Source organism: Pygoscelis adeliae, unplaced genomic scaffold, assembly GCF_000699105.1.
Source record: "Pygoscelis adeliae isolate BGI_AS28 unplaced genomic scaffold, ASM69910v1 Scaffold92, whole genome shotgun sequence".
Classification (NCBI taxonomy): domain Eukaryota; kingdom Metazoa; phylum Chordata; class Aves; order Sphenisciformes; family Spheniscidae; genus Pygoscelis; species Pygoscelis adeliae.
This window is the reverse complement of record NW_008824306.1, coordinates 2,495,175-2,509,205: the sequence shown is the minus strand read 5'-3', so window position 1 is coordinate 2,509,205 and position 14,031 is coordinate 2,495,175. Positions and strand designations below refer to the sequence as shown.

Here is a 14,031-nt window from a genome sequence, read left to right as displayed (position 1 = left end):
AATGCAGTGGGTTTTTGTTGAGGACAAAGACGTAGCTAGGTGGAGGGAGGGACAGGTTTTACTCTTGCTTATGTTCAAACAGTAATTTCAGTGCCGGAGCCTAACTGTCACCCCAAACAGAGAAAACATGGGTGATGGACAACGAGTGTTGTGGTTGGCTGGTACATTTACAGTGACTCTTAAGAAGATCTTCGAACACGTGCTGCTGCAAGCATAGCACAGCCAAAGCGACCCCTCCCCTGGGGTCACCTGAAGGAGCAGGCTGGGAAAAGAGAATAGGTTTGGGAAAGCAGGTTGGGAAAACAGGAAGAAAAGGAATAATTGGAGAATAAAAATACAGAAAACACAAAGCAAGGGAGGAATAAAGAGAAAAAAAATGCAGCATATATAGCAGACAGTGCACTACAGAAATACAACTCAGGTTATTGCTTTAAGTGCTAGTGCATCATCAATTCTTTCTTTCTCACTTGAGATTTGCAAGAGATGCAACAGACGGTTTGTTGGTAAAAGGAATATTGTGGCCAAATCGTAAGTTGCAGCATATTCTCTTTTCTGTTTTTGTTTTCAGAGTTGAATTTAAAAAAATAAATAGAAGTCCTGGGTAGATAACAGGGGCAATGTGGAAATGCCTTTCTGTCTTCTGTTTCTGTCTTTTTCACCTCAGTCACCTGTGAATCAGGAGGTTGACGTGGTGGCTGAGCACAGCCTGATACATCTTTCTTTGAACACCAGTCAAGTGGCCAACATTTTCTAGCATGTATTAAAAAAAGGATACTGGAGGATTATTTTCCACTAAGCCTTTCTTTTCTGTAATAGTTTAATGAGAGCCACTTGTTGCAGACATATGTGGAACATTAGGGACGTCCATCTGTTACAACTCACAGTGGCCACCAGCAAAGTAATCTTGCTGGGTTGCATGAGTATGAAGGATGAGCCGCTCCATTCAGTTGCCCTTTGTGAACTTGTAGTAACTTTTGTAGAAGTGGAAAGAAGGTGAGAGGCAGGACGGGGTGGATCTAGGGGGTGTGCAGTACAGCCAGCATCCCCTGCAAGCAGAGTGCCTCCTGGGCAGCCCATCCTGAGCCCCTGCTTCTGCCCACCTTCCCAGCAGGAAAGCTCTCTGGTGTGACTGGTACTCTACCAGCAGGTCCCACCTTTCCAGTTCAGGACGGCCATGCGCTCTGAACCTTTCCTGGCTGCGTAACTGAGCGGGTGCCATTTGCATTCCCACCACCGGTCTGATGTTTCCCCAAAGTGCCGGGCTCGCTCTGCATGCTCTGCCTGCACAGAGAAATCCCTGTCCACTTGCGAGTTCCTCTTGGCAAAGGATGCCTGCAAAATTTTAGGAAGCAGCTGAGGGATGAATGAGCTTGTGCTAGTCCAGGGGTAGTAACACACTTCCAGCCGTGCTTGCTCCTAAGCGTCTCTCCTGCGAATGCACAACTTGCCTGACAGAAGAGGAATGCTGATTCCTCAGGAAGCAGTTGACTTAATTACTTGATTTAATTACCTAGGGGAAGTTTGAATGTCCTGCGACATCTGAAAAATTGTGTCCCATTTTCTGAGATAGCCATTTGTAATCAAAGGTTGTAAAGATTCCTGTTTAGCAGTTGTGAGATCTCAGAGTTGTCCCAAACGTTTGAGCAAGGTGGGATGTTTCTGAAGGGGCATGAGAATAAAAAGCAAGCAGGAGGAAATGTTGTGTGGCCCTATGCTTTCACTTCAGACAGGAAGCAAACGTCATTGCCTCTGACCCAAGCCCCGTGCTCATCTTGGAAACAGGCACTTTGCTCTGTGTGTGTTGGAGAAAAAGGAAAATACATATTGTCTGTGTTGTGGAAGACCCTTGTTACCGTTCCTGTAGATAAGTATATTTGGAATACATCTTTTTGGTGGATCTTGCAAAACTATCAGTAAGACAAGTTCTCGATGAGCTAATCAAATTACTAGCTGTTTATGAGGACTAATGATGACTTATCCAAAGAGGATTAAACTAATGATCTAACTGCAGGACTAAAAGACAACATTCCTGGATTTTCTTTGCCAACTCTGCCACTAACTTGCTTAGTGACCTTGGGTAAATCATTTAGTCTCTCTGCCTGTTTCTTCATCTCAGATGGGACTAATACCTACCTTTAAGAGCTGTCATTAGGGTTAGCTAATTAATGTTCATATAGTGCTTTTAATCTTCAGAGCTCGTTACCAACAAATCTCTAGAACTACTTCTCTCTAAAATCTTAATAAAGGAACAGATGCACAGACTGAAGAATGATCGGACACTTGCTAAATTGTCACTTCTGTCCTCTGAATCAGCACCCAGATGTGCACACAGAGTGCTTCACTTACTTCTGTAGCGTACATGCTTCTTGCACTCTCACTCCGTGCACAGTAAGGACTGGGCAATTAAGCCGTATTTATGTAATGCACTTCAGGAAACAGATGATTGTGCTTTGGGAAAACACAGTCTTCAAATGAGGAGAGCGATCAAAACTATCTCCCTTTCATGTTTTTTTAACGAGATCTTCTGTCTCCCTCAAATTATCATTGCTGTTAGATGTTGCATCTCTTGAAGGCTGTTGAACAGAACAGATTTCAGAAGAGCTGGGAGAACATTAATCCATGTCAGACAGAATGAAAGTACTGCTTGAGAAATCTAATCTCATTTCATAACATGTAAGACACACACAACTATAGTTGCTTGATGTGTTGAATAAGCAAGCTTGAATCTGACATACTGTACACTGTTGTAAGACCTAATTAAGGATTAATGTGTACACTTAAACATTTCAGAACGGAATTACAGCTGTGCTGGTCCTCAGCTACTATTAGGTTTACCACTTCATTACTCTCAGGATTAAATAAAATGTCTTCTGATATTATAAAAGAGGTTAAAGAAATGATACAATTTAGTTCATGAATGGCCCGTCTCTAACAAAGGACATCGTCCTTTCCTTCTAGCTGTTATTTTTTACAAGCATCTCACGTTCTGAAGTCATGTAAAGAGTTGCTTTATATGAAGTGTTTGCAGAAGTGAGGGGGATGTGGGTGGAGGGGGAATGCGGAGACAATTCTGTCTTATTTGGACAGGAGTCCAAACTGGGAAAGGGAGCTTACTGTTATTTCTGGTTTTTCCAATTTCTGATAAAGTGGATAAAGTTATAACATTAAATAAAATGCCTTGGGACTGGCTTTACACTGACAGTGGTGTTGGTCATTTGAGGAAGCATGGCAAAAGGGGCCAAGAGGTGGCTTTGGGTTGTGTGGGCAGATAGGTTAGTAATGAAAGAAAAAATGGACGTTACCCTTTTTTTCTTCAAGTTTTGTGTCACTTGTTTAGATTCATTTAGACAACACAAACTAGGAAAGCTAATTTCAAACGCTTTTTTGAGGGATAGAGTAGGTGGGGGGAGAAACTTGGCGAAAATTATCATACTGAGGGGGACATCTCAAAAAAGCCTATCCAAGAGAAGGGCAGAAATGTGTATGAATCTTCTCGCCCCAGTGTGGTCTGTGAATGGAGGCACGAGGAAGCAAGTCAGTTGATGGAGTCAGGGTCTGAGCTCGAGAGAGAAAATTGAGTTTGGGGAGCAGGACAGGGAATTTTATGTCCAAGAGCCAATGAACCAAGAAACTTCATACAAAACCCTTGATAACTTTGTTATATGGTTTGAAGTTATACACTGCTCAGTACCTCGCCTGGTGTCCTTTGACTGGCGAAGGCAAGCAGAATGCCTCACTGGACACCTGAAGCATGCTTGTATTATTAAATATCTGGAGTATTAGGAGATCAGCATAATTTATTCATTTTTGACACCTGTGTTGTATTATAACATTACCTTATATTGTTACTGGTTTGGTTTCAGGTCAAAACTATATTAATATTTTTAAAACGATGCAAACTGACTTTCTTTAATAAGACCTATAAAAATGAATGCCACACCACATTTAGCTTTTAAAAGTGCTGGAATACATTTGTTTCTAAAAAGAACTGTCTTTGCCACCACTTTCCATCATTCACTCAGAATTGCTATTAAATAGAAAGGTGGCATTGTTGGAAATTACAGCAAAAATATTGCCTAGCCCAAGTCCATTTTAAATGGGAAATTTGTATGTAGGCATTCATGGCAGGGAAGGTCGATACAAGGAATGATTATGTTTGTTTTCCAGGGCTGTTATGACTTGGTGACCAGTTTTATGGAGACAAATATGGGAATCATAGCTGGAGTGGCTTTTGGGATTGCATTCTCACAGGTAAGTGCATAAACACTTCCCTTCCCCCCTTTTTTCCCCCTCTCTCTTTTTCTTTACCTGGACTTCAAGGAAGGAAGGATTATGGAAAGGGACTGAACTCAGCATGCTCATTAGTCCTGAGGTCATCTGTTCATTGATTTTCTTTTTTTCAACTTAAATGAAGTTTCTCCTTGGGAATATCAGTTACGGTTGAGCTAATGACTAGCTCAAGGAAAACAACTTGTCCCTCCACTGGGTCAAATAGAGGTTAACCTAGTAAAACATTGGCTTAAATGGAGCATAAACAGCTAAGAAGACAAATAGCTTATCCATTGTTTGGATAAGCTTCTATCTTCTAAGCACTCTTATTTTTTCTTCAAGGAGTCTAGAATTCAAATAAGAGTGTACCTTCAGGCCTCCCCACCCTGGACCTGGAGCCTGGAGGGGACATCTGGTTTTGGTGACCAATTTTTTTAGTTTTTCTTTTAGCACTGAACACTGAGCAGAGATCTGCCAAAATCAGATTATTAAACCAACTCCTTGCCTGCACCAAAAGGAGTTTGGCATGGGAGGGACAAGAGGAGAGCTAAGAAGGAAGGTGTTTGCTGCTCCCTGATATTCAAACTGCCTTTACCTAGGCAGGAGTTGGAGAAACTAAAGGTCTGGTCAGAATCTTCTGATCAAGAAGGGGCAGGAAAACACCTGCATCTTTCAACAAGATGCTCCTTTATACTAGTCACTTCGTGTGTGATAGCAAGTACTCTCTTGGAAACATGCAAAAATGAGAGAGAGGGAAACACGGGCAATGCAAAAGTGCTTGCAGAATGGTTCAGCAAAAACGCACAGCGACATGTATGATGCCTGAACCACTTCTACCTGAGAGGCAATCTGCCTTCTCTCTGCAGGGAGTACATAGTAGAACTGCAAATGTCATATTCTAAAACCATCATGCAACTTTCATTTGCTTCATTCACACAATATTAAAAATCCGGGTCCTGAGGCAACGCTGAAAATGTGAATATATCTGTTGAATGACTTATGTTTATCCAGTGGTTGGAAAAAATGAGGTGCTAGGGAAAATTATTTGGCTGCTTCTTAAAACTCATGAATTCAGTTAGCAAGCTTTAGGTTTACACTGTGCTGCACTGGAAACAAGTGATTTGCCAGCGATGGGCAAGTGAATTAATGGGAGGGCTGTGGCTGCCCTCTTGCCCCTGCTGCCCCATGTGGTCAGACCATGCTCGGCTGCACGGTGTTTTAGTCACATCTCTCTGAGGTTTAATTTGCTCAGCAGTTACAATAGCCTCCAGGTTCTTCAGAGTAACTGCCCCCAAGCCATGTGGAAAATGGCCACCACGTCCTTTCAGTCAACGTACGCAGAACCCGAGGGAGCCCTAAAACTGTTTGGGCTCAGACCAGCTGACTGCCCTGCCTTGGGCGTACCTGGAAACCTGATGCCTTCTAGCCTAGGTGTTTGTTAGATGTGAGAAGCCCATGATTTGGCCTGTCAGCCTGTTTTCATGTGGGCGTAAGTGTTGGTTCATCATACCGCCAGCCACCCAGAGCATGTGCCTGGGTGTCAGGTCTTCAGGATCCAGAAGCGGTGAAACCACCAGTCTGGAGCTGTTGGTGCATAGAGCAGGGGGAGGGTTGTTTGTTTGGGTTTTTTAATAGGCTATTCTAGTTGTTGTTGAATGGTTGTCTTGTACTCTTCTCCAACCTTGATTATGACTTGATTACTGCTATAGGACTCTGAGCTCTTATTTCAGTTTGGTTTCTAGACAGCCAGAAGGCTATAAAGCTTCTTTTCAAATGCTTCATGTAAAACTATCCAAAAGAAAAATGGGACGAGTAGAATTTTACAATTCATACGCTGCTGGGGTAAATGCCTCAGTCAGGACCAATGCTACCTGAAAGCCTTTAATCGGTATATTGTATGTACGATAGGCAAAGCATCATCTTATTTTGCCTGAAAGTTGTTTGCAGCTGGGAGGGAGACTGTAGGAAGAGTGCAGCTGGAATTGTTAGTATTTTGGCACGTGCCGGGATGTTTACCCTAGGCCATCAGTTGTTTGTGAGCTCGACACAGGAAGGCGGGCGGCCAGTGCGGGCAGAGAGTGGTCCCTGCAACGGGAGCCCTTTGGCGCACGGCGAGATTAGCGTGACAGGCTGCGGGCAGCACAGGGGGGAAGGCACTTTGCCACTGCGGCTCCAAGTGAAGACCAAAGTATGTTTTGATGTGCCGCTGGCAGCTCACGCTGCCTGATGGCAGCGAGTGCCCTGCTGCCAGCTGGGGATGTCGCTCCTGTGCGTAAGTGTAAGGCTCTGGCACTCCGAGTAGGTACTCAGCTGCTTGGGGTGTTTGTGAATGTGTAAAAAGGAGAAGAGAGGGGATGCAGGGGAGAAAAATGCATCTCTCCTGGCGTGTGAAGAATAGAAGGCGGCCAGTTATCATTTACTGCCTAATCTGTTTTCCTGGACCCAATTAGGGACGGTGTTTACAAATTGATTTCAGGTTAACCGTGGCTGGCAGTAATGCCAAGCAGCGCTCCAGCTGTAGGCGAGGTTTCGCTGTTCCTTCTGGGAATAGGTTTAATCTAAAAAAAAGACAAATTAGATCATGTTGCTCTTCTACAGTAAAGCATGCTCAACGGCCTTCCCTTCACATGATTTGTTAGGTGTTGACTAGCATGGGGAATGTGCTCATTCCCAGAAACAGGGGAAGTTGATGTAATGGCATTGCACATCTTACAGGCCTGGCACAGACCTCCCAATCAGAGTCAGAGTTTTAAAAAAACTGCTGTGTTGCTGACATTGTCTGCACTGCTCCTCGGGTTTGAAATAATAATAATAATAAAACACAATTTGATTGTTTTTGGAATCAGATGCCAATGCTGACTTCCAGCTGGAATAATTTCAGTTTAGCAGGTGCTCTTCAGAGCAGCAAAATGATCACTGTGTCGTGCCCAACAGAGAATGAAATTATGCAAGCAGCATAGACGATGAAGAGTTTCGCCTAGATAAAACTACAGCACAGGCGTTAGCTTAAGAGGCACAAGAGGCAGAATTGGGGGCGGTTATAGATTGTGGTTGCAGTAGAATCCCTGAGTAGGGGAGTCTCAGTGCAGTGTTAAGGCCAAATTATTCCTTTTGTACTGAAGGACTGGAAGCCAGGCGCTCTCCACGTGCTCAAAACCAGTTCCTGAGCACACACGGTTCCCATCGCTTGAAGATATGTTCTCACGCGGCTACAGTCCCTCTCTACAGCGCAGCATCCACCTGCCCTCTTTACTGTTAACGTTCATGTGAGTAGCTCTCCCTGTCTGCGGATGCAGTTCTGGTGCAGAGATCATCCACCTTGTCTGCTGCAACTCCTGTCTGAGTATAGGGAGGCTGAGACTTGGCCCTAGCACAGGATTACACCTCAGTCACCCCTTGCACCAGGGTTAGGGAGTGGGATCCGTATCAGGATCCAATATGTGACTTGAAATCTAATATAAGACTGATGTTGTTGCTTCTAAATACTGATCACTGTGGATTCAGCATGGAGATAGGACCTGTGCCAGAGGCATACCGCGGCACAGGAGGCTGACTCAGGTAAGCAATTTGTGACATGGAAAATTTGCTTCTTCTAAAATAGAGGCAGGGAACCTGGATGCTTGAAGATCTGCATATTGAGAATATGGCAAGGTAAATGATTCAACTAAACAATTATTCCTGATGGATTAAAAAATCCAGTTTTAGCTTACCTGAATCACTGATGAATTCCCAGTTACTTCAGTGCATTTCTATATATAGAAATTCTCTCAAAGAATGAGAAATCATGAAGATGATACCAAGACCCAAAATAAAATGGAAATTCAAATTGCACTTCAGTTTCTCTTCAGTAAAATACGATGTAATAAATATGTCACGCAGGACAGCTTCCAGTCAAGGTTAACTTCCTGCAAAATAACTATATTAAAAAGCCGGTTGTCATGTTTGTGGTGGGAGATAAGATTGCTAGGAAGTTGCTGTGGATGGATTTCAGTGGTCAGATCTGAGATATGCCTGAGATGACTGCTAGAAACCATGGAGAGAGAAACAATGCATGCACTGCATTCTGCTCTCTGGAATGAGCTTTGGCCAACAGGATGGTAGTAAAGAAGACGCACCTGAGAGATATGGATTTTCCAGTGGTCTAAGCCAAATAATTTGTCAGCATTATCAGGTTTCCTGCGGCAAGACCAGAGGTACCAAGACAAACTCTGTTTTCTGTGTAATAGTTCAGAGGACCAAGATAATCTTAGAAAAAACAGAAGAAAGGGGAAAAGTAAGAGAGAATAAAAATGCAGAACCAAGTCTGGCATCTTAGCACTCAAAAAACTGGGGCTATTAAAAAAAAAATTAATAAGCTGATAAAAAGTTGAGATAGGGCACTTGAGAGACAATGGGAGTGAAGGGAAATGAATGCAACTTCTAGCAGCTAGTTTCTTTGTGGGGATCCTTTTATGCCGATTCTTCTGGTTTTTCAAAGGAGCTGCAGGGACCTGCTGCTCAATAGGATAAGGGGCTTCCTCCCGGCTGAAGAGCAGAGGTTGCAAGTGATCAAGCAAATGCAGAGAGCCGGGGGGGTAGAGAGCGCTCATTTGTGGTTCGCAGACTGGGAGCCTCTAACCTGATTTAAATGCAGAGGACTGTAGTTATGACTGTAATGAAAGAGGACTGTGAGGAAAATTCAGCAACTTGGTACAGTATCGCCTCTTCTTGGCTACAGGAAGGACAGTACTCTTGTGGTTAAATGTGGAAGTCTACACACCTTGGAAAGTACCAGTTTTTGTATGTGTTCAAAGTACGTCTTAGATACTTATTATAGCTCTGCCATGTCCTGGTAATAGCTAGAAATGCTGTACAAAATGTGTATGCAATGCCTCGATATGCATGCCATTATTTTTGAAATACAGAAGTTTAATATTATGGTACTATAACCACTTAAATGCATAAACCAGCATATGGTCAGAGCCAAGAATTAATAAGTGGGCCAAAGATCAGAAAGATACATTCATGTGTAACCTGCCATTCATCTTATGAGTGACTTGAGTAAATCAAAGCATTGTGACATTCCTGCAAATCCTACAAAGCTTAGACACGCTGCTTATTAGAGTTACAGCCTGTGTAAAACAGAAGAATCGCTAATTAAAGGTAGCTGAGGAGGTCTGCTACAGCTGAAGGGGGAAAGAAAAGCCCACGGCTTCCTATTTGTACAGGCTGCAGCATCTTTCCCCTTGTAAACCTGATACGAGCAGCAGATTGTGGCCGGGAACAAGGATGGCCATAATCTGGGTGCTTGTGATGGGAAATAATGGGTTCCTCGTTGCACAGGCATAAAACCAAAGGAAAGTAAACTTGAATGTGCATACGTTATTGGCCATTGTAGGATGAGGGAGGAACTGATTTGGGTCTGGGATGGAATTTGCTCATTGAAAATAAATAGGATGAAATACGCTGTGAAGTTCCTCTTAATGAAGAATGCAGTAAGGCAGAGAAGTAACCTCTGAGAGCAGCCGAGGAAGGTGTGAGAAGGCTGAAAGGTACCACAGACACAGAAAAGGGATAGCGAAGCAGGTGGGACAGGGCCACCCAGAGGCACTTACTCTGTTCTGCCTGTCAGAGCACGGAGAAATAGATACCAGAGATGCGCTATGGGAAATCTCGTTCTCCAAAACCGAACTGAGCTGAAGAAACGTCGCACGAGTAAGCAGTGGGAGTGTTAAAGACTCTCTAGTAAACCCACAGAATGTGCTGGGTTTTCAGCAGCAGTTCCCAAACAACCAAATTGATAAAATCATCCTCCTGGTGACTGGAATATTTAAGCGTGGAAATCCGAAGCCCAGCCAGAATATGCTGGCATCCTCATTGTTGCTGGTCCGTGGACTCTCGGGCGAGTGCGTGAGCACTCCAGCTACCAAATAAGTTTCCTGCTGGCACACCCATCTAGCGAAGTTTAATAGAAAAGGCAACCAGGTGACTAAAACGTCTTCTTGGTATCAAGTGAGATTTTCAAAAGCTGAGGAGGGTTTTCAGCACCCACATCTCTTTTGGCAGTTGTGAAATACAGCCCCCAAAACCTAGTAGCTTAGGTTTTTATTGGAGGTTGGTCAGGAGGTGTTATCTGTGCCCCACGTCTAGTTAAAACCAAGGCAGTGTCATCCTTGGTATTTGGTGCCAAAATCAGGGGTTGCATGTGGTGGACGGTGGGGATTCACACTGCTTTTAAAGATGACTCCAAACCCTTTTGAGATGCCCAGAGCAGTCCTGGTGGACGCTGAAACAGGAGAGGGAGCGGTAGCGGCAGCGGCAAATTTCTGGCAAATGAAGCGTGTCCTGACCAGAAACGTGACATCTTAGGGCCAGAAAACAGTTTATCCGGATTTGAGGTACCCTGACTTGGTCTTGCTCTGGGCTGATGCCAGCCCAAACCAAGGAATTGGCTGGTAGAGAAGATGTGCATTTTGATGATGATGGCATTAACAGGGAGCACTGGTGGTCTAGGGGAAGGGACACACAATCCCAAGCGTGAAATAGAAGAAGGAGCCAGTTTGGACAAGCAGCCAGCCAGGTGTTACCTACGCATGCTCTGCGGGGTCTGAGGGAGCTCCGCTGATGCCAAAAGGTTGTGATCCCCCTCCTTAAGCACCGCTCCCTCGCCGTGCGCTCTGCCCGCAGCAGAAGGAGATGGGCAGAGGGGGTGCCCCACGGGCACGGGTGAGCCAGCTGGAGCAGCTGTGACAGCCCTTGCTTGGAGCCAGGTGCAGGGAAGGCTGGTCCGTCTGCAGAGACGGCCCTCTCGCCTCGCCCCCGTAGCCAGGGATGAGCTGTAACAATCTGGATATGCTCATGAGTTAATTAATTGACCAATCCAAATGAGAAAAGCGAGGTTGAATTATTTATAGTATATTAACGCTGTTGGCATATGCAGGAAACGCTAACGAACTGCAATAGGCAAAACGTTGAAATGACTGAGTGCTTATTGACGAGTGGAAGCCAGGGATCTGTTTTCAATAATCTGAGTGACAGCCAAGGGAATAGCAAAAGCCCTCTTTTTAATTTATTTCCAGAGAAACGCTCCTTTCTCCAGCGCTGCATCGTTTGTAAAGAAACCATAACCACTCTGGGGCATTAGGAAGCTTTTCCCCAGCACACTGTTAACAAAGTCAAGGGGGCCGCCAGCTCTCGGTGGTGGTGGGCGGTGGCGAGGGACCCAGGTGGAGCCTGCGAGTGAACCGCAGCCGGTAGTGTGCTGATACCCCCGCCGGTTTACCCATCCACGTCTGACTCGGCCAGGCAATGACAACGGGTTTGAAAAGTAGTAAAAAGGCGTGCTATCAAATAAATATCCTCTGATAACAATCGAGAGGAAGATCCGATGAAGAAAGACGGGAGATTTTAGTGCTGGTTTTCTGATCAGACTGGTCCTTAAAATAGGGCATAAATATGTTGTGCGTATAACTCCAGAACATGAAATCTTTGCTTACCGTGGCCTCTCCTTTGCTCTGCGTCCATTTAATTTAACTTAATTTCTATTCTACTTCTGTTCTTGTCCGGAACAGTTGATCGGGATGCTGCTGGCATGCTGTCTGTCCCGGTTTATTACTGCTAACCAGTACGAGATGGTGTAACAAGGTGAGCTTTCCCCGCTTTCTATGCGGTATGCTATATACGCTCTGGTATATTGTCGTGGCCGTGCTGCTTCTTCTGCTGAAGACAGCAGGCAAGTTTCAGATGCTCAGCATGTTCATCGAGAATTAAGTCTTCCCACGGGATTTTTTGCTTTGGGATTTTCATCCCAATATTCTGTCTGGTTGAAAAAAAAAGGGGCGCAAACATGCTCTTGAATGCTTTGTCATTTCGGCTTTCTGCTTGAAAAGGGAGGGCAAAATACCCATCGTGAACGCTGTTAGCAACCAAAGCAACCCACTTCCTTTCTTTTATCCCCCCCGACCCAGTCTTTCAGGAGTGAGAAGTCCAGAGCCTGACTCAAGATCAGGAGCTGCAGAATTGGAGAAAGACTGAAACGAATGTTATAGCACACACTGTCTCTCGCACGCACGCACACCCACGCCCCCACAAGCAAGCACGTGCGCGCGCACACTCGCACCCCACCTCCCAAACTCTGTCCCATGCGTAGTGTACCATTCTGTGAAGTACCGCGGTGCCACCAAGAGCAGCCGGGTCCCCTCGGCCTCCGGACCCCGACCCCATCCCCGCGGCTCGGCGTAGGACGGCACCGTATGTATGTTCTTGGTCACACAATAGTTGCATCGTAAGTTAACAAAGGTAATTCATTAACAGCATTGATCGGGCTGTGCATGTAGTGACTGGAGGGCATAATTAGCCTTTCACCATGGTTAATAAGTGTTGCACACATTCATATAAACCGGTATATGAAATATATATTCTTTTGGTTTTATCTTAATTTCTTGTTTTGTTTATTGCTTTACTAAGGTTTTCATCCTTTCCCCCTTCCCCACGCCTGCCCCCCTTCCCCAAAAACAAAGGAATCAGTAACATAACATAAAGATACTTGAAAATGATGTTAAAATGTTGTGCTTGAAGGGAACCGTTATTCCTGATGTTCTTCTACATCTTTGATTCTTACTCAGTGTTGTATGCCTAGTGCGTATCCCGGTAGGCTTTGTCTAGTGCATTTTGCCTCTGAACCTGATCCTGTGTAATACTGTTATTAAGCTGTGTTGTTGCTTACTGTGAAGGCAGGAATTTTGCTTCCTTTATTTTTATTAGGTAGTTATGAACTAATTGAACTGTGCTGTACTGCGGCCTTCATACTTTTTTCCTGTTCTTTCTTTTTCTTTCTTTTTGCATTGAGGTTGCAGCCACCAAATACACTGTTGAATCAAATCAAAATAAAAACACACGCAAAAAAAAAATCACAAAAAAAACAGGCATACAAAGTATTTTTGGGGGAAAGCAAAAGTTTAAATCCTTTTTAAAAAAAATAGGACTTTTTTAATAATGCCTCTGTCTAGCATGCCAACGAGAATGCATTGATATTGTGAGTATTTGTGATATACGTATTAATAAATGGAACTATTACAGATTTCTAGCTGCTTCCTTTTCGTTCTTTAGTCATAACAAAACTCTTCCAAGGGGGGACGTGGACATGAAACACAAGCGCACAGCTTGGGGCGACATGTCTTTATCCATATTTTAACAACTAACTTGCTTGTGACAGAAAAAACGTTATTGCCCTGGAAAAAAAGAGAAAGAGCTGGAACTGTTTCAAAACTCCTAGAAAAACCTTCCACAGCTGGTTTCACCATGTGACAAATGCATACCCTCTGCTTTGCAATTTTTCTTCTTGTGACTGATACGATCGCAGCATTTAATTATCCCGTTCTTAGCACTGCGCATGCTGTTGGCATTAAGCAGTTCTCTCTGATTTTGGTGAGGGTGAAGGGGGATTTGGGGTTGGGGGGTGGGTAATAGCCATCTTTGCTGTGTTCGTGGAAAGGCAGGCACTTAGCTCTTTCTCATTTGAATACATGAGGTGTTGAAGATCTGATGGAAAGTCCATGACAGTTTAAACCTGGAAGTTTTGGACCGAGCCCTTACATTGGCAACGCAGACAGAGAAGAAGACTTGAGGAGGGAAGCCCTGTAGCCTTCCGGCTGTGGAGGAGCTGCGCAGCGCCTGTGTCCGCACAGCCCGTACAGCTGCCGGAGTCCCAGCCCGTCCTCCGTCCGTCTGTCCATCCGTCAGTGCCGCCCACCCGCTTACAGCGACCCTCCGCCTGGGGAGGGC

At 44.6% G+C, this 14,031-nt stretch overlaps 1 protein-coding gene across 2 annotated transcripts in view; it reads left to right on the top strand.

The window, feature by feature from the left end:
* Positions 1-13,331, top strand: part of TSPAN7 (tetraspanin 7) — a 19,792-nt gene extending 6,461 nt beyond the window's left edge. The window contains exons 5-7 of one of the 2 annotated variants that reach the window (XM_009318899.1): positions 4,168-4,251; positions 11,820-11,892; positions 12,224-13,331. In XM_009318899.1, coding sequence (XP_009317174.1) covers positions 4,168-4,251; positions 11,820-11,888 — 153 coding nt within the window. In that variant the 3' untranslated portion in view covers positions 11,889-11,892; positions 12,224-13,331. Of the gene's footprint in view, positions 1-4,167; positions 4,252-11,819; positions 11,893-12,215 lie in introns of both variants that reach the window. The other variant, XM_009318898.1, reaches the window with a different exon arrangement.
* Positions 13,332-14,031: the final 700 nt, after the last annotated feature.